Source organism: Diceros bicornis, chromosome 23, assembly GCF_020826845.1.
Source record: "Diceros bicornis minor isolate mBicDic1 chromosome 23, mDicBic1.mat.cur, whole genome shotgun sequence".
In the NCBI taxonomy this organism is placed as follows: Eukaryota; Metazoa; Chordata; class Mammalia; order Perissodactyla; family Rhinocerotidae; genus Diceros; species Diceros bicornis.
Window position 1 is genome coordinate 27,206,519 of NC_080762.1, and position 23,601 is coordinate 27,230,119.

The 23,601-nt window shown below is 44.9% G+C and overlaps 1 protein-coding gene across 2 annotated transcripts in view; it reads right to left on the minus strand.

The window, feature by feature from the left end:
- Positions 1 to 305: 305 nt before the first annotated feature.
- Positions 306 to 23,601, minus strand: part of SOBP (sine oculis binding protein homolog) — a 160,565-nt gene continuing 137,269 nt past the window's right edge. For both annotated transcript variants that reach the window (XM_058566520.1, XM_058566521.1), the window contains 2 exons: positions 19,502 to 21,451; positions 306 to 1,953 (listed from right to left, as the gene is read on the minus strand). In XM_058566520.1, coding sequence (XP_058422503.1) covers positions 19,505 to 21,451 — 1,947 coding nt within the window. In that variant the 3' untranslated portion in view covers positions 306 to 1,953; positions 19,502 to 19,504. The remainder of the gene's footprint in view (positions 1,954 to 19,501; positions 21,452 to 23,601) is intronic.

The following is a 23,601-nucleotide window of genomic DNA, read 5'->3' on the forward strand; positions in this document are numbered from 1 at the left end:
TAGTCATAATAATGAGAAAAGCAAAATAAGCACATGTAAGTGCATTTTTTTTTCTTAGAGATTTATTTTTGTTTGATGAATCTGACACCGGTCAGGGAGAGAGGAGGATGTCAGGAGCCCCGCAAGGAAATGAGCCCCCAGAGGAGGGGCTGCTGCTTCCTGCGCGGGGGATTTGGCGTTCGGGTGGGTGGGTTGGTTGGTTGGTTCAATTTGTTGCTGGAAGTTTTCCTTTTGTTTACTTTTATAAATCTCTCCCCGGGCTCGCGAGCTTCCCCTCCCTCCCACCTCCCTTCCCCTGCCCCTCAATTTCATTTTTAAAAAGCGAGCTCGCTCGCCAGGTGTGTCCCCCAAGCTCTCACAGCTCTAATAAATAAGGAGCACCTGTAAAACAGTAGCTTGACTTGTTAAGTGACTCTGTACAAAGGAGAATATAGAAATACAGTATGTACACCGCATCCACGGCCCCACGGGGCTCCAAGGCCGGCGCGACACCGTCCCAGCCTCGCCCGCCCACCACCCGCCACCCCTGCTGCCGGCTCGGCAGCCCTGTGGGCAGGGGCGCCTGGACCCCTCCAGAGGGAACAATTGCTTTATTTGAGTTAGTAAACAGATACACTGAATCACAAGGTGATTTGATTTTTTTTTTAGTTTTCTTCTTTTTTTGATTTTTTTCTTATTTTTTCTCTTTTTTTTTCTGTACTCATCAGAATGGGATACTCCACGACTGTCTCACCGACTCAGTGCCAGTACACATGCTCTAGAGGACTTCTGGACTCGCAGCTACAACTGTACAAGTGCACACAAGAAAATCTACCCTGTTATCCTCCACCCACTGATTGAGGATCGAATTGCACATTTCTCTTAACCATGACAGGAGAAAGCAAACAGTGAAACAGAATCATGGGTGATCTTTCTCACTTTCCCTTTTGTTTTCATTGGTTTGTCCATACCATTCTAATTATCATGAAAGGGCTCTGCTATAGAGAGATTGCTTCACTGACTTCCTGGATCACCGAAAACCATCAGGGTTGAAATTTCATCCAAGTCTTTCGTGACGCCCAGCAAATATTCCCCCTCAGATTATTTTACACCTTGAGGGCATTTTGGTCTTCAGTTCAACACTCTTGCTCTGTTCCCAAATGGGGTGCTATTTAGGGGAATTTAAAGAGAAAGCTGAGAAGAATAAACATTTACCGAGTTCTCTTGGCGTTCAGTCTCTGAAAAACCACAGTATAAACTATTCATGCTGCTTCTTACATCTGTCAAATCGAAAATTAAAAGCCATAAAAGTGTAACACTGAAAATATGGCATTAAAAAGGATAAAGGTGGCCTTTGTAAAAATAACAAGAAAAGTATATTAGCCAATAAAATATTCTAACTCTTCATTTAAAAGTGCATCCTGGGCAGGACAGAGATGAACCTGAAGTGTTGGGACTCCAGTGTGATCCCTCTCCGCCGTCAAAACGTGGACAGTCTAGGTCCAAAACCGTACAATGCAAATCACAATTCTTAGTGTAGCAGCAAAACCACAGCAGTTTTTAAAAAGATTAAAAAAGATTTTTGTTTCCAAATCCGTATCATCTTCCAGCCTCACCCTCTGAGCCTTGAAGATGGAGCGGGGAGAATACCTACATTGGTCCTTGCGGCTTGTTGGTGTTTTGTTTTTTTAAAACCAAGGGCAAAATCCCTAAGTTCCTCTGGGGAGAAGCAGAGATGGTGGCAGCAGGAAGGCTGGGCCTGCTTGGTGGGTCCAAGATGTGCTGGCTTCTCTGGGCTAGAGGCCACCGAGGGAGAGCTGCTTCCTCTGAGATGCTTAATGACAGGAAGCGGCTTTATTTTCTTGAGTTTTAGCCAGAGGGGGTGGTGAGCTGACCAGCTGGTGTCATTGGATGGCGGGACATGGTTTGCTCTGCGCCCTCTCTCCATGCAAGGTACCCTGTGAGTGAGCGTTCCTGGAAAAAGACGAGAAGGGGCCTGTGAGCATCTACTGGACCAAACCACCCCCCCTCCCCCAAGCTGGGGAGAACCCAGGCATGAGTCAGAGCAACACACTCTCCAGCCATCAGGTCAGACCTAAGATGAGTCCCTAGAACTAAGGCAGCACAGCATGATTTCAACATGACTTTCATTCACGGTTCTGCTCAGGGTACGCCCTGCCAGCTCTGCGCAAGGAAATGAAACTCGAGTCGCTTTTTGGAATACCATAATGAGCATGGCGCACCACGCCCTCACCCAAAGACCACAACAGCATCCTTTGCGACCTGGCAATTTTCACCCTCCACATTTATGCATGCTTAACTGGCAGGAGATCTTTTGAGTTGCCCAAGGTCACCCCAAAGCCAGACAAGCCTGGAGTTCTAGACCTCACCCCTGTATTCCACGCTCTGGTGTTTGCTGCAAAGGAAGAAAGCCAAGAGATTCACTTTTTAGCACAGGAAAAATTACCATGGACACATAGATCTCTCTTCCTATGGTTTCCTACGGAGGCAACTAAGCTGGCAGAAATGCCCCTTTCTAAGGGTCTTGCCTGACAAAAGTGAGCCATTCACATCTCTTCATATCCTAATCAAACAGTAGCACAGGACTGGAAGACAATAAACCAACCGGGCCTTGGGATCCTGGGGCAGAGGGTCTTATTCCCCAGGAAAGTTCGTTTCTGGGGAATACCCACCCCAACTTTCACCACTGACATTAGGCTCTGCCTCTCCATCCCTACTGGCTTATTTCATTTGCTGCTAGTCCCTTGGTTTGAAATATAACCTCTTGAGGACACTCAGTCACTCCCAGTAAGCAGCCACTTAGAAGTCTGCCAACCAACTGTAAAGTCCCTGAGGTCTGGGGCTGTGTCTGTTTTGCTCTCTACACCCAGCTCCTAGTTCAGCTCGACACATATTTGTCAAATGAATGAGGGTCCTGCAGCTCTCGCTCCCCATGCCCCAAAATAGTACCTTTTTCTCCTGCCAATAAATGGGGATGTCAGAAATGTGAATGGGTAAAATTTGGCTAATGTGAGGTGGTGACAAAGGACTCATAAACATCTTTACAATGGTTGCGATTATTCCTAGAACAATGAACAAATAATTTCAGAGAGGTGATAGAATTCAGAACTTGAAGGGAACCCAGGATAATATACTACAGATTTCCTCATTTTATAGATGAAGAAATGGAGGCCACAAAGAGACCTGAAAACTTGCTCAGAGTGTCTGTAGCATGAATTTAGTACAAGGGTGAGGAGGTCAAAATGCCCATGGGGAGGACAAAGTCCAAGCTTGTGCTTTGAACCCGGCTATCCAAATCCTCGTGTTAATGGAACCAACATGATCAGCCAAAAACAAGGTTTGAAAATCTGAATGTGCATGACAGGAAATGCCTGAGTTCCCCAAATCACATTAAATCACCAGATCTGTGTGCATTTAATATGTATATTAAATAACCAAAGTGAAAATGCAAAACACCACAAATATGCAATGGGGGTGGAATTACAAGGCCATGGAAACCTTTTCATTTGGCATGGTCAGATTTGGAAATGTGGATATTTATCTCTGAATAAAGAGCTCATAACTTCTTTCTTTCTCTTTCTCTCTTTCTTTCTCTTTCTCTTTCTTTCTTTTTTCTTTCCTCCCTCCCTCCCTTCCTTCTTTCCTTCCTTTCTTTCTGGTTTTATTTTTTTTTGAGAATGAGAGACAATGGCGAGAGGGATGCAGAAACAAAAAGCCACCGTAAAATACGAGGTCACAAAGGACTGAGAAGGAGCCTTGGAAATGACAAATGGATCCAAAGACACCAGCGTAGCTTCTTCCGGGGACGATTCTTTTCCGTTTAGCGAGCACAGCCTGAAACTTGCTGTGGAGGGAGGGAAACCATCCCCACCTCTGGGCTTGGGATCAAGAGTGACCAAATCTTGTAGTCAGAGGGGGCCTGTAAATTCTTTCTTTCAAAAGGAAAAGGAAAAAAAAAGTGCTTAACACTTTCTTCCAGTGACTGGGAACCACCACCATTTTGAATTACTTCCTTAAGAATGCTATAACTGCTTTTTCCATGATGTAGCTTTTTTCTTTCATGTAATCATGACCCCAAAAAGTGGAATATTTCTCAAATAAATTTCTTTATGTTCAAGTCACCTTTGGACAAAGGCCAAAATGGACAGCATCGACCTACTTGGAGAAAATTTCAAGGCTTTTCATAAGGGACTAGGAAAACGAGATTATAATGAGAGCCATTCTGGAACCTTAACTACAGCGTTTGCCATCCCAAACACTATAATAATCATTATTATTCACTGGTATCTATTATTGTCTGGTAAATAATATGTGTTTTCCCCCAAAGTTCTAAAGGATGCAGCTGTACCACACTCTATTTTTTGCAGCCCCACTCCTGCTGCTCTGAAAGCGTCCTCACACCGAGCTTATTTTAAGAGAATGGCAAAGTAGACAATTTGTGCTGTTTCCTTCCCTCTCACCACACACTTGCCGTGTCTGGGACACCCACAAAGGCCAGATGGTGGCAGTACAAATCTCTTTCTCCCCATAACATTTGAGGAGGGGGTGGTCCTGAAGTCATCCTCATTTGTTCTTCTGGCTCTGACTAGCTCAGGGCAGCCCCCTTGTTGGTGACACAGGAATAGACTCTGGAATCGATGAAAACGCAGACCCAAGCTTGGGCTTCACTTTCCTGATAGTTATTGGTATGCGAGGTACGAAACTCAAGAGTGGGGAGGAAGCAAGCTTGAGTTTTAGAAAGTGATCAGGGCAGAAAGTTCCAGAGCGGAAGCCCTTCACAAGCAGAGGGATCTTATGGAAAATCCGCCCTGTCTGTCTAAATTTCTTGATCTGAGCAAAGGGGAAATTACTACGGTAAGTAAGACAGAGATGTAAGTTACAGTCCAGTGTGACCCCTAACTAGCTGTGTGACCTTGGACCTATTCCTTAACCTCCCCAAGCCTTGATCCTTCCTGTGAAATGGGGGCCTGGGTGAGATTGTCTATTATGTCTTCCATCTCTCACAATCTGTGATTGTAGGATCTTTGGACCAAAGCCAGTATCAAGTATGTAGATTATAAACTTGAGCAGCTGAATATTAATCTGTCCTCAGAGTATAAGGAAGACTATTAATTTCTGGGCCCCGAAGTCCAAAGTTGCAGAAAGAGTCTCCTTCTCTCTATTAATCACACACACGTGCACACACACGCGCACGAACTCACCACTGGCAGAGATTTTTGGAGTGTCCCTTAATGCAGGGGGTTCTGGGGAAGTGGCTCTACTTGTGCCTCACATTTGGGTTTTCTTCTGAATTGGGGTTTGTCTGAAAGCAGGACAACCCAGAGCCCTGTTACATGGCACATTACACGCACACAGCCCATCCTGTATAACCTGTATGTACAGTGTATGAAGACCAGCTCCACAGCGCACGGTCTTCAGCAGGCATGGACAGTCAGGTACCTTCAGAATTCCAAGCCCATCTGCCCCCTTTGGCCAGAGGAATGAAGTGTCTTCCTCATGGAATCATAACTGCACACCAAGTGCACTGAGAGAGCCTCCGTCCACCTGGCACTTTTCCTTTTCATCACAAAAGCATTGCTAAGAGTGTGACTGAGTTACTCATTCTCCTTTATTACGCAAGAATTTTCAGAGAATTATAGAGTACAAAAATGTGCCTGAGCACTAATAAATTCTTTCAGTGCTGATACTGTCAAAATATGGCCAGTCTTATCTTTTCTTCTTGGCCTTTACACACTAAGACTTACGCTGATTGCATTTAAAAGGAAATTTTATAATTCCCAGGCATCATTCCCCAAAGAAAATGTGTGTCCAGAGAAAATGTCTGTCTTATTCTACATCCCAACATTTCCAAGCTAGTCCCTCCATGGTGCAAGAGTCCACCTCTACCAGAAAGCCTGCTTCGATTAATCTAATCCATTTTCCAAACTTTCATTCCTCTTTCTTTCCTTAAATACTTTTGTCATTAGCATAATCAAAATCCTGTGGGTCTGTCCTGTCTTACCTGGTTAGAAGGCAACCTCTCTGTGTCTGTCGTTGTTATTCCCAGGAATCTAAAATCCTGTGGTGTCAACTCTATGACGTGCAAGAAATGCCTTTTGCCAAACTGACTTGCCTTTGTCCTATAACCCAGGTCCTACTAATGATGCCACTCACTTGGGCACGTCGGCCCATCACTTATCACGTTTAAATACAGCCATTACGTGCTGGCTTTGGCCACGCTGTTTATCTGGGACAATAACATGTCCCAGAGGACTGGACAGCTCTCAGGTAGCCACAGCTATTCTGGGACACTCACAAGGGTACAGCCCTGCAGTCAATGAACAGAGCCACCTGCACCAGCTGATAAAGCCGGGTGTGATGCCAGATAGTGGTCTCCGCACCAAGCCCATGCCAGAAAGGACTACGCTTGGCAAGGTTTTGCCCAAAAAATGGTTCCCTCTCTCCTCAGTCAACTATTGCTTCATGAAGAGCTTTGAAATGGCGTTTACTGAGATGGAAACAGTTTTCATTTATGAAGTGGATGGCATCTCTTTTCTTATAGCTCGCTAATTGATGAACGTAATTAAAAAACATCATTTCTCCTTTTTAGTGTGATTGTCATGGGAAATAACCCGTGGTGAGGAGGGGGGTGTGGGGGCCAAGGGTGAGCATCAGCTTAGCTCAGGGCTGGCTCTGGTCTGAATCGCAACTTCATCACCACTGAGCTGCTCACCCCTTGGGTTTGACAAGCTAAGGCTCACGTATATTTAAAAGAAAAAAATTAAACCAAACATAAGATCTTGCTTTTTAAAATATATATATATAATTTTCTTCTTTAGCAATATCTCTTATTCTACTCTTTAATCAATAAAAATCACAACCATACAAGACCCCCTACTGAGATAACTCCATCTTTCTTTGTTTTACAAATTAAAATTTTGGTTTTCTTTGCTTAGCTGGTTCTCTGAGTGAAACGGATAGAGAGGCCTGTGTAGTCTTACAAGGAGTCACTGCTGTCTCCTACTGACCTCTGAAAGTTCCTGGGGGACAAAGAACCTTGAACCAGGGAACCTCCTCTTGTGCGCTTCACCCTGGACAACTGATCCTTTTTAACTACTTCTGGTCCTTTCTGGAAGCTGGGAGTTTAAGCAAAGCAAATGACTCTGTCTCTGGCCTTTTGCTAAAAGCAGACAGGGATTCATGACACACAGCGCACATTTGTACAAATGCACTGGAGCAGGTGGCTACACCCATTTTCACAAAAGAGAAAAAGAGAACAAAGAAGCATTACATGATATAGCTAATATTCTGCAGGAAATTTTGAAGAAGAGCCTAGAGTCCTATGCCCCCAGCTTTCAGGACCAAGCACTTCCCATTATGGTTTGAGGAAGCTGTAGTGTTTTCAAAGAAAGGAGTCAAATTTTATTGAGCACCTTCCTTATGTCAAATACTGCCTTAGGCACTTTTTATATAGTTATTTCACTTGAAAACAAGTATATTTTATATACTTATTTCACTTATACACTTATTTCATTGAAACAACAATGCTACTAAAGTGTTCCTTATTGTCCCCATTTTACAGATGAGGAAACGTTCCCAGGAAGGTTAAGGAACTTATTTGCTCAAGGTCACTGCTAGAAAGGGGCAAAGCTGAATTGAAGTCCAGCTCCTATGACCCCAAAGTTCACAGCCCATCCATGGAGTGCTGACCCCAGTTCAGGTTTCATCTCTTCCCTTCCTTACTCTGACAAGCGGGGGTCACAGTGTCAGAGCTGTGAGGGGCCTTAGAGACTTACACAGTCCAGCTCCTTTGCTTTGCAAACAAGAACTCTGAGAAGTTATTTGATAAGAAATAATAATTGTATTTTCATTCACATCCTATCTAGGATACAAACTAGCCGATGCTGGTTCGTGCCTTCCAAAAATTCTGCCTTGGACAAAAAAAAGTAGATATTTATTATATTAAGATTGAGTTTGTTATTTCTCTATATTATCTGAACACAGGCCTTCTAGGCATTAAAAAAAAAAAACAAAAGAACCTAGAAAAAAAGCAGCTTTATGTGGCAAGTAAGTCTATGGATCAATAGATTTTAAGATTTTTAGGTGAGATCCAGAAAAGAGGTCTTTCTGACACTTTATTTATTTTTTTACAACCAGCCCATTAGCAGAGAGAAAAAGGAGGAGAGAGGCTTCATATTCATGGAAATTTCACTGTAAAAAGTAAGAGCAAGCATACCGATCCCCCCACCGCCACAACAAACAGCCCAGGATATGGGGATTGTGGTTAATAATTGCTTTTCTGCAACCCTTCAACCCTTCTACCCCAGATGTTCAGGTACAATCTCTTTCCTCTCTGAAATCAGCTGCCCAACGTGGGGAAGCGATGCTGTGGGTGGCAAAAATATGACTCTGGTCCTTGGCACAGGGCGTGTAACTCAAGCAGCTTTGTCGTATCCCATGTCCCACTGCGAGGAAAGGCAGATGAGGACTCAGGTTCTAATCCTAGCTGTGCCACTCTGTGACCTTGAGCATTCACTCTGTTTGTCCCAGTCTCGACTTGTAAAAGTGGAACCAGACATCTTACGAGAATTTCTGGAATGACAGCATGGAAGTGTTTCATTACCTTCCATGACACATCTGAGTGAAGAAGCTCTGGGCTGCAGGGGCCACCATAACAATTCTTACAGTAAGTACCTACTATGTGCCAGGTACCTCCTGGACATTTTAACTTACGTTATTTACACTGGAGCCTGATAACTCTATAATTCATTTTTTTTTGTATATAAGACATGCTCAGTAGTTTTACATGGAGACTCTGCAGCCAGGCTGCCACTCAAATCCTAGAGCTGCCATTTACTGGCCAAAGACTCTGGGTGGGAGACTTAACCTCTCTGTGCCTCACTTTTCTCATCTGTAAAATGGGTTTAATGGGTATCCCATAGGGTTCTCGTGGGCATGTAGCATTTGGAACACTGCCTCCACGTAGGAAGTGCTCAATAAATATTAGCTGTTACAACTATTTAATGAGAAAATGCAGGCACAAGAGGTTATAAAACTTGTCCAAACTCACAGCTGGTAAGCAACGCAGCTGGTTTTCAAATCACAGCAGGCCTCACACCAGCCCTGTGCTCTTCTCCCAGGCATTATGGCCTTTTAACAGGACAGTAACTGCCATTTCTACGGCACCTATGATGTGCCATACTCTCCATATGTTTTCTTACCTACCCCTCACAGCACTGCTATTATTACTCATGAAAATAATAACTCAGAGAGGATGAGTCACTTCCTCCCTCACCTAATAAATGGCTCTGTCAGGATTTGAACCCAGGCCAGCCCAACTCCAGAGCAGATATTCTTATCCACAAAACCACACTGCCACCTTCCTTCACTCCTGGGAGCCCACTGATGCCACACATGGAAGCTTCAGAAGGTCTATGGCCTGGGAAGTTAAAAAAGATAAATAACATCTCCAAAAGTTGCCAAACTCCCTTAAAAGGACCTGCAGGCCCTGCAAGGATCTGATTCAGATTCTGTGAAAGTCTCGGTGTCTGAGGTAGAGCACGACACCCAAGCCTTATGGCTGCTCTTCAGGCCAAGGACAGAGCATTTGGGCATCACTGTGGCCACTGCCCAGTCTCCGTGTCCATCATCAGGGAAGTCCTCTGCCAGGAGGGCCGCCGCCTGCCTCCGTGCATCCACTAGGCGACAGCCGACAGCCCACACCACTCCCTGCCCCGCTGGCCTAAGGCTCAGAGCAGCTGGTCAGAGGGGCGGTGCCCGTTTCTGTGGCAGTCTGGGGCCTGGCCAGCATCCTCCTTGACTGGCCTTTGTGAGGTTTCCTTCTACCGTGTGCTATGAGGCCTCCTTAGGCCTACTCTAGGCACAAAGAAAGGAGTTCTTCCTCCCACTGCTTACATACTTAAGACATAGATATGGCAGTGTCCGCCCCTCACACTGTAGCGATAACATTCTGCAATGTTTAGAATCAACCGCTGGTAATTAGCCTGTCATCAGGATGTGATCAGCTTTAGCGATGCCAGTCTTGCTTCCTTTCAGTCTACGAACAGCTGCTAAAGTAATTTTCCGCAAACACAGATTTCATCCTGTCACTGCTCTGCTCGAGGTCGTGGTGACGCTGCCTAATGTACAGAGTACAAATTCCACAACCTCCTGCTCCACTGCTCCCTGCCCTCCTCAGCCTCCTGCTCCTTTCCCTCTGCAGTCAAGCCCTCGGCTCCAGCCAAGTGAAGGGCAAGGTCATCCCTAACGTGGCTTGCTCTTCTCTACATCTGTGGCTTTTGACATCCGATTGTATCCCTTATTCCTCCTCTCCTGGCTGCCAGTCCATGTCCCTCCCCAGCTGTAGAACCTAACTCCAAACTCACCTGCCTTATGGAACGGTATCAGGGTAACTCCGTTAGCTAGCTAGTCCTTTCCTGAGACTCTTCTCATTCATTCGCTCAACAAACACTTGTGTGCTCATTCTGGCAGCCCCTGAGCTAGGGGCTCTGTTACAACAGGTGAATTGCCCCCACTCCCTGCCCTGGCTGAAGCCTGCTATCTATTGTATCACATCAGTTTGCAGGTTCCACATGTTGCCTGTAAAAGCGACCTCGGTTATTTTGTATCCCTCTCAGAAGGTTATTAGCTCCTCAAAACAAGTCAAGGATCCCTGCCACACCCTCTCCCACTTTTTTTTCTTTTCTCTCCTTCCTTCCTCCCTCCCTCCTTCCTCTCTCCCTTCTTTCCTCCTTCCTTCCTTCTTTTCTTCCTTCCTCCTTCCTTCTTTCCCTCCTTCCTCCCTTCTTTCCTTCCTTCCTTCCTTTCTGACATCTCCTAATAACAGTGTCCCTGCATGAAGTCAATGTTAGATATTGTTAGTTAAAAATGGATATGTTTTACCCTCTAGAGAAATAAATGACTATCTCTGAACCATAAATAAGTGAAAGGGGACTGCCTCCCTCCATTTGGATATGATTAGGAGTTTATTAAGTTTTGCAGATTGTGATACATGAATTAAGTATAAATTAAGAACTCCAAATACAGGACTTTTTAAAAGTTATTATTCCTGTGCATAGGCCACACACACACAGCTGAGACAGAGAACAAGTTGATCACGTGATCAGACGGTGAGGGGTGCTGTCAAAATCAGAACCCTGAACCAAAATCAGAAACTTCATTTGCACGTTCATGATGTTTTTCCACAAAAACTTTCTCATAGGTTTTCAGTTAGCATTTGGGATTCACGTCGTTCAAATCTTGATTTGAAAATAGACATTAAGTCCCATGTTTATGATGCCATTCTATTAAATGAGAGGATGGAGGGACCTGGATGTATTTTTGGTTTGGCAAATTGTAGAACTATTTTTTCAAACATTTGGGGTTTGGCTAAAATGAAAACTTATTTTGCCAAGCACTGTGGCCTTAATTTCTAAACCCATGTGTATTTTAAGAGAAATTCAATCTATATGTTTCTGACTCATTTACACTTAACTCATGAAAATGCTGTTTGGTACAAGCGATTAGATGTCCAGGCCAGTTTATGAGTCTTTTTAAGCCTTCTTTTCCCCTGTTCTTACCAGAAAGTTGTATTTTGCCGGCCGTAAAAGAGTGTGAGCCCCAGAGGCCTGTGGTCAGTTGGAAATTTATAACCTCCGAAGCTTAAATGGATTCTGGATTTGGAAGAAGGCTTTTTTTTCCTCTCCTCTTTTTCATATTAAGTGCACAAACAGACTACCTATGATAAAGCCGGGCTCCTATGTCTTAGTTTCCAAGATGGCTGAAGGGGAATAGTAAAGAATTCAATCTAACCACCAATAAATTGTCCCTAAGACATTTCGGAGGAACAATGTGACACTTTAAGTTTACGTGGACACAGATTCAGATGCAACACCCTGATGGAAAGTTTTACTAATTACTCTTAGGATAAGAAAAAGAGGTGGGACTCATCACCATTCAAGTCAGACATTTCACTTTTGGGGGACTGGGGAACTTTTTTCTAATCACAGTCAATTGACCCTGTTTATGACTTTTTATACATTTTTAAAATAAGCTGAAATCTGCTAAAAACAGCATTTGAATTAAAACCAGAAAAGCAGGAAGAACATGCACGCACACTGCAATGACTTCCCCCTAGACCTTCTATATATAATGATGCTCAGATATCACTCCAGTATAGTATTCTAGTGGGAGAAAACTTTTGGATAAAGTACCTAAAAATGGCTTATAAATATTTAAAGTATAAGCATCTAACAAATCATAATGACAAAGTTTTACATTTAAACACATGTGCTCCAAATATCTTGAAATTACTCTAAATATGGGTTTAAAATATCAAAAGCGCTTGTTGATGCGATGCAGAACTTTGCAGAGAAACTTGAACCTGATCATTCCTGCTCCCACAACACCCGATCTGCACAATTTTTCAAGTGTGCGTGTGTAGATTTCCTTAGAAAAAGATCACATTACAGCCTGAATTTCCAAAACAAGAGTCGAAGGATGAAATATAGGGTTTCCCCTTCTCTCACCAAATGCAGCCTAGCCACTTTGCTTCTAGATAATTTGTTATTGTAGGTTGGCTCAAATTTAAGACAGTAACATTTTAGAAACACTTGGAGAACTAAGCCAGCTGCAAGGAGGATATCATTACAAATTGAGACACATGTTGTATGGGAATACCGTTCATTTTCTATACCAAAAACATGTCTGGGGAAATAAGCCATGCAAATGAGGGAGAGAGAGACTTTTTAATTGCATTTTTTGGATGTTAGGTCAGTGTTTCATATCAAATGAGTCCATAAACTGTGTTTCTCCCTCCTATTCTTTAAATGCCATCAGTCACATTCTTACTTCCCCTTTTACCCAAAACAAAACACAGCTTGCTATCAAAGAAAGACAACAAACCAGAGGTTCAAAGGCGGAAATGATGAGACAACCGGCAACACAAATATCTAGATGAGACGAGGCTGGGGAGCCTGGACAGCTTTGGTTTGTCACCGTCCTGACCCCACTGCTGCGTGGAAAGGTAGTTCTGCTCTCGTGTTCCCTTCTCCCTATTCAGTTGTGCGTTTGGGCAACATGCACAAGCATGTTATTGCTCATGACCATAGCCCAGCCCTGGGAGTATAGAATTAAGAGATCTCAGGGGCAACTTGACTGGTTTCTAATTTAAGAATGTTTCATACACTCAGGAGCTAATATAAGCATGAGAGACTAATTCCAAGTCTTTGTAGTTACTATACTTTGCTTTTGCTCCAGTTGTTTTCACCAGAATCTTTTAAATAATCCTTGAAATAATGTGTGCGTGTGTGTGTGTGTGTGTGCATGTTTCCCCTCCTCGTTGAGGGCCTCACATTCTCAATCCTGACCCCACTCTACTTTTTTCTCAAGCAGAATGCCGTGGAAATCCACAAACCTGAAGAAGAGCTCGACAAGAGGAGTATTTAGAGCCGGCATCTGAGATGACATTTACTCCTTTTCCTTGAGAATGGGACCCTGTGAAACGATCCCAGCACTAAATTGTTTATCTTTTAAAGCTAATTTATTTGTTTCTCTGAAATGGATTCCTTTTATGCTTTTGAGGCATTAAAAAAAAAGTTTACACATGCAGAATGCATTGCCTTAACCTGCATCCACATATAAAGTGTTATGCATTTAAACCAGCAACTGAAGAATACAAAATAATTTGGCGCAGGACAGGGTGAAGGAAAATAGAATGGCCATCTTCTGTCCCTTTGGCACAATCTCACTGACAAGAGAGTCTGGAAAAGGCAGAGTGTTGGGGGTGGAGGTAAGTGTTCCAGTACATGACGTAAGTGTTCCATGCTGTAGTGTATTTTGGTTCTCAAACACCTCTGCCCCTCCGCAATGCTTGTCTGCATGAAGGTAGGTGTAAATGATTGAACTATGATGCCCAGGCAGCCACTCAGGCCGGTGAGGAAGTGATTCATTGGAAACCAGACAGGGAGCTTATTTCCAGTGCCCTTCTGGGCAATGGCTTGCTAATAGCTGGTCGAATGCCTTCTCCTTTCCAAGCACACTCTCTCCAGGTGAAGAAGCATGCTAGGGAGCTAGGGAGGATGGGTAGCTCTCCCAGACAGAGCCACATCAATGCACTGGTGTTTACTGAGCCATCCACTTCTCGGACTCTCACCATTCCACTCCCTTGGCCTCAACAGCAGGGTAGAAAGTTTTCCACTGAAGGACAGCATCTCCCTACACAGTAGAAACATAGAAACTTTGAACATCCAAGTCCCGGGCAAGTATCTAGCTTGTTTCTTTTCTTGCTTGCCTTTTCTTCTTTCACCATAGGCACTCCTAGGACATGGTAACTTGAAGAAAGGTCTACAACCTTTTGCATTTTGTCACTAAGGCAATCTTACTGAGGCAAGTGCTACCTTATGTAGCTGCAACAGTGATTCTGCAACATTAGGTCCACAGCAAAAGTTGCTAAAAATAAATTCTAAGTTTTAAGGGAAACTTGCAATTAATTCAGCTTCCTCAGAGTAACAAGAAAAATTCCAACTCAGATGGTGATAATATAAGATAATCCTTCAAAGATATAAGGCATACTTTCAGTGAAGCCAAAATCTATGGACCTCTCCTCCCAGGAAAATGCCTCTGTGCATAGGCACATAAAACTTTCCACGACATTCCAGGGGGATTTGCTGAAGGCCATCCGTGGACTAGTCCATGGAGCCGACCAGCTTTAGGGAGCTGCCACACGGATCAGAAGGTCTGGAGATCAGGGCCAGGACTAGTGCTGCACTTGCATAACTCTGAGAGTGAGCTCCTCTTTAAAGTTTGCACACTAAGCACCTCTCTTGCCTCACCCTAGTCCCAGCCCTGCTGAAGATGGGGGGTTACGGCTACATCTGAAACAAATACATACCTAGTCACATATGTCATTTCCTATTCCATCATAATCTGATTGAAATAATATCTAAAAGCCAGAGGCCTGTACATGAAAACCCTCCTTCAATCCCCTTGTCATTAGGTTAAAATAGACCCAGCAGCATTGAATGCAATGCGTCTAAGGCCAATCTTGACACTGTTCATCCCAGCAAACTCTCCTCTACAGTCTGAAATGACCACAGCAAGCGCTCTTTCAGGTCTCACCACTCACTGTGTGCATGACGCAGACCTGGTGTTTCTTGCTGGCTCTTTGAATGATCTATTCCTAGAACTGGACGGCCATCTGCATCCTGACAGACAGGCGAAACTTTAACAGCAGGGATGATGTCGCCAATTAACATTTCCAATAGTCAAGTACTAGAACATTCAAAATCTTAAGTCTGGCTTAGGATCCAAGCACATCCCATTTGTATTGATTTTCTCTTCTCACTCCCAATTTTTCTTCTTTTCCTTGCTTTAAAAGTAGGCACTCATTGTAATATCTCCAATGGATGGATTGCAGACAACTCAGGAAGACCACTCTCTCACACTTCTCAGCAGGAGAAACTAAACTGGCAGAAAGTTACCAGTCACCTGCACCCTTTTGGCTTTCCTAGTGAGGCGAGTCACCTGCCCCCTTTGAAATAGTCCTTTCTGAGATTGTGGCTCCATGACCAGACTAATAATTAAACTCTAAACTCCAAAAACCCAAAACTACAGCTGCCTCCTCGAGCTCTCCTAGAGAAAACAAAAAGTGGAAGGAACCCCTGCTGCAGAGGCTGGGAGAGCACCAGGGAACTGGGGCCAGGGAAAAGAGTCTCATATTTTCTTTCTGGTTTTAGAAACACGTAAGAAATTTTGGGAGCCACAAAGGTGGGAAGTTGCATGGACTTGTTGCTCCTCGGGAACGGAAAAAGTGAGGGCAAATGGGTTACTCACGGTACACATTTTTTCCATTGATTATTTTACTTAAAGAGAATATGTCATTTCCCTGGAAAATCGAGGAGGGGGGATATTTTCTTTTGAATATCTTCAAACATTTGCAAATGGTTACTCTGAACTCCCCAATCTACCATAAACAAGTGTAAACTGCAGAAATTCAGAAAATGTACAAATACAAACAGCTATCCCCCAAGCTCCAAGGCAAAGACAAAGAAGGGAGTATTTCATTTATAAATGGAATTCTTTGTGGAGAGAATAGTTTGGGAAATGTTTATACATTGTTTTCCTTATTATTTGGGGGGATATTTTTTTTCCAGCTTACAGAAGCTGCAGAACTGGTATTTGGAATCTTAAAGGTTGAAGATTAAAGGAAGTTTACAACCTTTTCAAAATCTTCGACTAAACTTAATTAGTTCTGCATCTAGGAAAATATCTGCCCACTGAAGTCATTTGTAATCATATCAACAAACAAAAACGCATAAAGTCAGGTAACCAGAAACAGAATAACTTCAAAATGGAAAAAAAAAATACTATAATTTGCCAAGAACCAGCAAATATGATGACTTCTTTGAAGACAACTGTAGCTGCCTGGATTGTTGATTTCAAGACACAGTCTGCTTTGAATCTATTTAAAATGATAAAAAAAATAAATAGTAATAAAGTACGAGAATGGTGGGCATAGTGAAAAGAATGAAGAACCCTGACTGAAGCTACTGACAGACTTTCCTATGAGAAATAATATAAGGAGTCACCAGCAAGCCCGTGGAGAAATTGCTCACCTGCACCTCACCCACTACAACTCGGCCTGTGTTTGTTTGGGGTTTCGAATGCTTCCCACTTTGGCTCTAACTCATCACCAAACAGCAGTCACTGTCAGGCCATAAAAGCTACACAGGCCTTTATTTAATGGATGCATTTCCAATTTCTGCAACCATATGAATGGGCTGGTTTTCTGAAAGCCTAGAAGAAAAACAGCCACCACGCGTGCACAGAAAATCAGGAAGGGTCAGAAAACGTGAGTGAATTACGGCAGGTGGAGACTGCGCTGTGAGGTGACATGGAACCACAGAGGCCAAGAGGAAATGTGATTTAGTGGAGGAGAGGCGGTTCTTCCCCATCTTAAATCACTTGCCTCGTCACCCCACTGTAGCTGGCAAAGCCTGAGCATCTCTGACTTCAGAGAAAAGCTGTAATTTCTTGGGGAACCCATGGTAAAAAGAACTCTCCAATCTCAAGGGGCTGTGGGCAATTTCATCATTGCATCTTCTGAAATTGGCTGAAGCCAGGTTAATATTTTTAGTAACGACTCTGGTCCACATACAAGACCCTAGCCTGATTCTTTATGCAGAAACATATATCATCCAAATAGCCATCATATATTTCATGCTTTTATGTTCTTTTGGCCCCATGCTACTTATGGATTCGTGGTGCTATTCTTGACCTGGTCACTTCTCACTCCAGTAATGGCAGTAAAATCTTTCACCCTCCCCCCCATTCTTCCTTTAATGTCGTTTGAATGAGTGATATTAGAATGTGTTTTAAGTTACAATTCCCAATGCTTTCTGGCTTTCTAAAGGCCATCATTTTTTCGTCCCACATCTTCCCATTACTCACTGCTTTGTCAACCAGATTAAATTACCCTGGTGCAGAAATCAGAGCCATTTTCAATTGAGGTGACTATGAGAAGACTGAGGCCATGTGTCTTCGGACAGCAGAACTTGCAGATGTAAAATCAAGAAGGAATGGTGAACTGATTTTTTATGTTCTGCTCCTACTAGCAAAGACATTAGTGGAAAAGGAAACCTCAAACTGTGGTGGCTGAGAAACCACTCTCACACCTCCCAAAAAGCCCCCTTGCTCTCGCTTGGTGCTTCCCAAGCAAACTTCTGGCTATGGGTTAGGCAGATGCCAATGTAAATATGGTGACTTAGAGACAACGGTCTGGACATGCCACATCCAGTGTTCTGGTCCACACCTACATCTCCCACTGTGGAGTAATCAGTTGGTATTCTAGGTTTGCTACTTTTGTTGCTGGAAAAAACAAGAAATGAACACTTAGAGAAGTTGGGAGGTAGGCTTGCTTTCTCTCTAGGAACTTTCCCCCAAGACTACTGAGATAGATAAAAGAATTTTATCAAGTAGTGTAACAAAGGGACCAATTAGCCTATTCTCCTACGGAGGTTTAAAGAAAATGCAGCTCTGGAGTCAGACAGTCTGGATTTGAATCTTGACTCTGCTTACTAACTTGGCAACCTTGGGCAAGTTACTTGTCTTAGCTTTCTCATCAGCAAAATGAAGACAATGGTAATTGTCGTATGGATCCAGATCCGAATAACTACTACTGAAAAACACTTAGAAGAGGCCTGCACATACAAATGTGAGCAACTGGTCTTCCCATAAGGTTCACTCCTCCTGCCCAGGCCTCTCCCCCCCTCCTCTTTCCATCTCCCCCAGACTGTAAGTGCCTTGAGGGCAAGCACTGCATTATAGTCACCTTTCTACCTCCTAGTGCCCAGAAGGAGCTGTGCACGAGTCAGATGCTCAACAGATGTTCATTTCTCTTCCTTTCCTCTCCATAAACAGTTGATAAACCTCAACTGAATGTTAGCCAGTTTGCTGTCCTCTTGATTAGAGGGGAGAGGTCGGGCTCTGGGTCCGGCAGGCCTGAGTTGACTACTGGTTCCCCCACTTACCAGCTCTGATTTGGGCAACGTCTCCAAGCCTCATCTTCCTCCTTGGTAAGATGCAGAGGATGCCTATTCCACCAGGATTGTCGGGGGATGAAATGAGGCCACACCTGGCTATCGCAGGCATGCCACATGTGCTACTTCCCCTTTCCCTTACTGAAATTCTGGACTCACTATCAAGGGTTCACTTGGCATTAAGCAGGATTCCTACTATTAGGTCAGAGATGTGCACCCTCACCCACTTTGGCAACGTGCCCCTCTTCCCTGTGAAAGCCTCCCACTGTCTACCCACCAGCTGAGCTGCTGAGCAAGAAAATGGGAAGAAAGAAAAGCTGGACAGCGACGTCCAGGCCTGCCCTAGGCAATGCTGGCTGGTGACAAAATGAAGGAGGAGACCCCATGAACGGGAGCTATGAGCCACCGCTCCAACACCCTGCCAGGCAAATGGGGCTTAGTGGCCTGGGTTCAGTCAGCATAAGCATGTAAGAAGGTTAGATTTTATTCTCATCTTGCAAATGGAATCCCGTGGTTACTCGGAAATTCAGTGAGTTGGGACATTCTGCCAATGATTCTACCATCTCCAGGAAGTGGCCCAGCTCACCTTTTATCACAGCCTTGTAACCTCATGACCGAACATTTAAAGGTCCCAAGTAATCTCTCCCTCCTCCCCACATCCTCCTCTTCTTCAACAGGGTGAATTACAGAGAAAAGCATATTAATGAAAGTGTAATTAAGTAGTGTTTCAAGTCAGTTTCAAGACTGGGCTTTACCATTAAGTGACCTCGGGCATGGCACTGAACACGCTGTGACTCAGTTTCCTCAGCTGTAAAATGGGAATGACGTTGGATCAAAATGATGATAGTGTGTGACCACACAAGGTGTACTGGAAAACACGTAGGTAAAACCATGATTATCAATACGACTCTCTCGCCTCTGTCTCGTAAGAAGTACGGAGAGGTGCACTGGCTCGGGCGGAGAAGAGCCCCAGCGGACATACAAACCTTTTACTTATTCTGATTTCTAATTCGGAGGCACCTCCTTTTGAGCGGAGGCTCCAGGTCCTCCGGCCCGGCGCTGAGCATGGGCGAGGAGATGATGCACGGCGCCATGGCAGTCTTCTCCGCCGGTTTTGGCACAGGCTGGATCACGCAGCCCGTCTTGGGCAGCATGCGCAGAGCATACGCGTGGTCCTCGTCCGCGGGGTTATTAAGGTTCGGGTCTGACTTGTCGCCCCCCGCCAGGGCCTCCTCCCCCATCAGCTTCTTGGCCGCCTCCCCGTCCAGGTGGCAGTTGGAAGCACAGTTGTTCTCCTTGACGGACTCCAGCTCGCTCACCGCGGGCTCCTCGGGCGACAGCAGCTTCTTGGGGGGCGCGGGCGGCGGCGGCGGCGGCGGCGGCGGGGGCTGCTCGGGCGGCGGCTCCGCGCTCTTGGCGCCCTCGGCGGCGGCGCCGCGCGTGCCGTTCACGATGACGTTGCAGGCGGCGGCGGCCTCGGGGCCCGCGGGGGCGCCCGGGCCCGGGTCGCCAGCGGCGGGCGGGCTGCAGTGGCCGTCCCTGCAGCCGCCGCAGGTCCTGCGCTCCGCGGCGCCCGGCTCGCGCTCCGCCTTGACGTGCGCGTGCAGAGCGCGGTGGATCACGTTGTGTAGCCGGGCCCGGTGGCCCACGGTCAGGTCGATGACGCCGTCCTGCGGGCCCTGCAGCACGCCCGGGAAGCCGAGCTGGCCGCCCGCGCCCGGGGGGCTGCCGGCGCGCCGCGTCAGGTCCACTACCTCGCTCCGGCCGTGCTCCGCGGGCGCCAGGCTCAGGGCCTGGCCCGAGCAGCCGGGTGGCGAGTCCGCGGACTTGGACGAGCCCTGCTTGGAGTCCCGGGGGGACAGGGAGTGTCCGCCTGGCTTGCCTCCTGCCGCCGAGGAGTCGCCGGGGGCGCTCGGAATGAAGTTCTCCCCGTTGCTGGAAAATCCGTTGGGGGGCTTGGAATCATTGACGTGAGGGATGGGAATAGGGATGGGGATGGGCACGGGCAGGGGCACGATCACCGGGTATGGCACGAGCAAGGTAGGGGGCGGCACCAGCGGGGCGAGCGACGGCAGCCCGAAATTCATCATCTGGGGCACGGGCATCGGGCCATTTGGCATCATGCTCACGGGCGGGAAGGGGAGACTCGGCAAAGGCGCGCCCGGAGGCGGCGGGGGCAGCAGGCCCGGGGGGTTCCCAGGCATGGTCGGGGTGCTCGGGGGATGGAGGTGGGGCGAGAGCATGGGCCGGTGCATGGGACTGGAAGCGGGGCCCAGGTTCCTGGGGCCGCCCGGAGGGGGCCCGATGCCGGGGAGCATGGGGTTGGACAGAGGGCTGTTGGGGTTGGAGGCGTGGTGTGGCGGCCCGCGAATGAAGGGCGGGCGGATCTGCTGCATGATCTGTTGTTCCATGAAGATGGGCAGCGGGACCGGGCCGCGGTTGGTCATCACCATGGGGGGGCTGCGAGGCGGGACTCCGAGGGGAGGCCCAATGCTAGCAGGTGGCTGGACGGAGACAGGAGGGATGTTTGGAGTCTCGCTGATCGGCATGGACTTGGGCACTGGCGTGGGGATTTTAGTGACAGAGCAGTTGGCAGTGTCAGATGGAGAGACGGTGGTGGACGCCGATGGGCCAGGACCCTGGCTTTGGCCAGCTGCAGCCACTGGGGAGGGGGCCTTCCTCCGAGCGTCTGTTAGAGAGATATTCCAAGAGTCTGGAGTGAGCAGCTGCACCCCGGTGCCTTCTGCTTTATTTTCCATGGGAGGATGTAATGTGCTGCACAGCCCAGCTGGAAGATTGGCCTGGGTCTCTTTGTAGAAAATGTCCATTTTGTATTGATTGAGACATTTTGCACTGCAGAACTGAAGCCTTCTTTCCCCATCCCCAAAATCCAGGTATTCTTTTGTGTGTCTTATGTGCTTACACCAGTCACATACCTACAACACAGTAATAAAAAGATAAATAAAAAGTAAGATAAGCAATTTCCTTTGGTAGATGGCATTTCAGGTTTCACATAAAGGTTCTTTCAAACTTTATCACAACTTTTCGAACAGGCTGAAGTGCTTCCTTCTCAAAGGTAAAATTCTGAAGTGTTTGTAAAATAATTTCTCCTGGGAAGCCAGAATTGCTTTACAAATATTAACTCTTCAGAATAGCAATTATCACCATCGCCTATTAAAAAAAAAAAAAAAAAAGAAAGAACTCTGTTGTCCCCTTTATGCATGACTTTAAGGTGGATCTGACAAAAAGGAATATATATATACCTGCCCACACATTTTCACTTGTCAAAGAGGCTCATTGTAAATGCAAATCTAAATAGTTTTGGAGAGAAGGATTCTCCAGGAAGTTCAATGGGTTTTGAAATATAACCCCTTAAAATTCTCCTCATGCAAAGTCACTTTACACTATTGACTGTGTTCAATAATGCAGTTGGAAAGGGGTGTGCTGTGTTAACCAATAGCATGAAGCACTGAACATCATTATGTCTGCCTTCCAAAGGGAAACTTGGAATTAGTCATGAAGTCTGTGTGAGGTTTAGCTATTCCCAACCTGTGATGTTGCAGCAAGCTAGAATTATTTTTTGAGCTGTTTGCCCACTCTCTCTCAGTAGTCAGAATTTTTGGTGACATTTCTTGGCAGGCGGTCTTATTTAACAACTTTTCAAACACTAGAGAACGTTTTCCAAAAGTTGTTATGGCTTTTTCCCCCCTTCAAATCTACTCCTGGCAAAGGAAAGACATCACCAAATTTATTTTAAAGTTGGGCTGCAGAACTAATTAAAGGCTGAGAGCTTTTCCCAATTGGAAATCATTAGACATCAAAGTTCAAAAAATAGTCATTCTCAGCTTCAGAACCCATTACTTTGGAGAAATTATTGTGATTTCATTAACACATTAATTTTGCAACACCATCAGCTCTCACAGATGGTGAAGACATGATCTACAATTCAAATATGACTCTTGTTTGCACAAATGTCTTTCCTTCATATGGCATTTTAAACAAGAATTAATATGAGTAATCTTGCCATAGCTATAAACAGATGTCAAAATTTTCAATAGTTTTTTCAGTGCCTTACTTTTTTGACTGAACATTACACACACAATCTTTTTTTCTTTTTCTTTTTTTCTTTTTTTTGGTCATTTCCTCAGCATTCAACCCATACAGCAGCAGAGGAAGAATTCTGAAATGCAATGCAATGGTGAGTTTATTGAATTCGAGTCTCTCCTCAGTAAAGCACTGGTTCCAGTATTGCTCTAAATGGAATCCTGTTTTTGTTGAGGAGGGTATCTGTTGTTCTGTTGTTGGTGTGTGTTGTTGTTGTTTTAACTTTGGTACACCACTGATAGTATTAAAAGATGATAAATTTTAATAACGATTGGTCACATAAACAATGCAAAAACAACATATGCTGGGCATTTGATTACTCATCTCATTTAACTCTCAGCTTTCCTTGACTGTAAACAGTGGTGGCATGCCGGTATGTGATTGTGGGTGCACACACTCGTGGCAGATATGGGTCTGTATGGGTAAATCCACTCTTTTCCTTCTTGCTTTTTTTTTCCTGCTGATATTCACAGGTAATATACTTGATGGTGTGAAGTTGAATAACTGGCACACATTAGTTTTTCGTTTGGTCTCATATCAAATTGCCCTTTCAAAATACTTGTTGCAAAAAAAAAAAAATTTCAATGCTAATATCCTCCTGTGTTTCACCACAGTTTTTTATCATAGTTGCGATGTCCAGTTTACAGATAAGTACAGAACTGCCTCTGATGAGAAGAGACACAGAATCCATCAGATCCTCAAAATTCTCATCTAGAAAAGATTAAATCAACTGGTAGTGAAAGCTTGATGCATGTAAGTTATTATTTTTAAAACCTGATCATTTTTATAAAGTTAATTATAATGATGTGACATTTAAATTCCAATATGAAATAAATCCACCTAATTCTGTTTCAATATTAGACATCCATAGAAAGACTAAAATGTAAATTTATAAGATTGAAGTGAAGGATCAAATAGAGCTTTTTTTAATCATGAACTAAAACACATTATCAATGAATTAAACTAATTAAAATAATATACC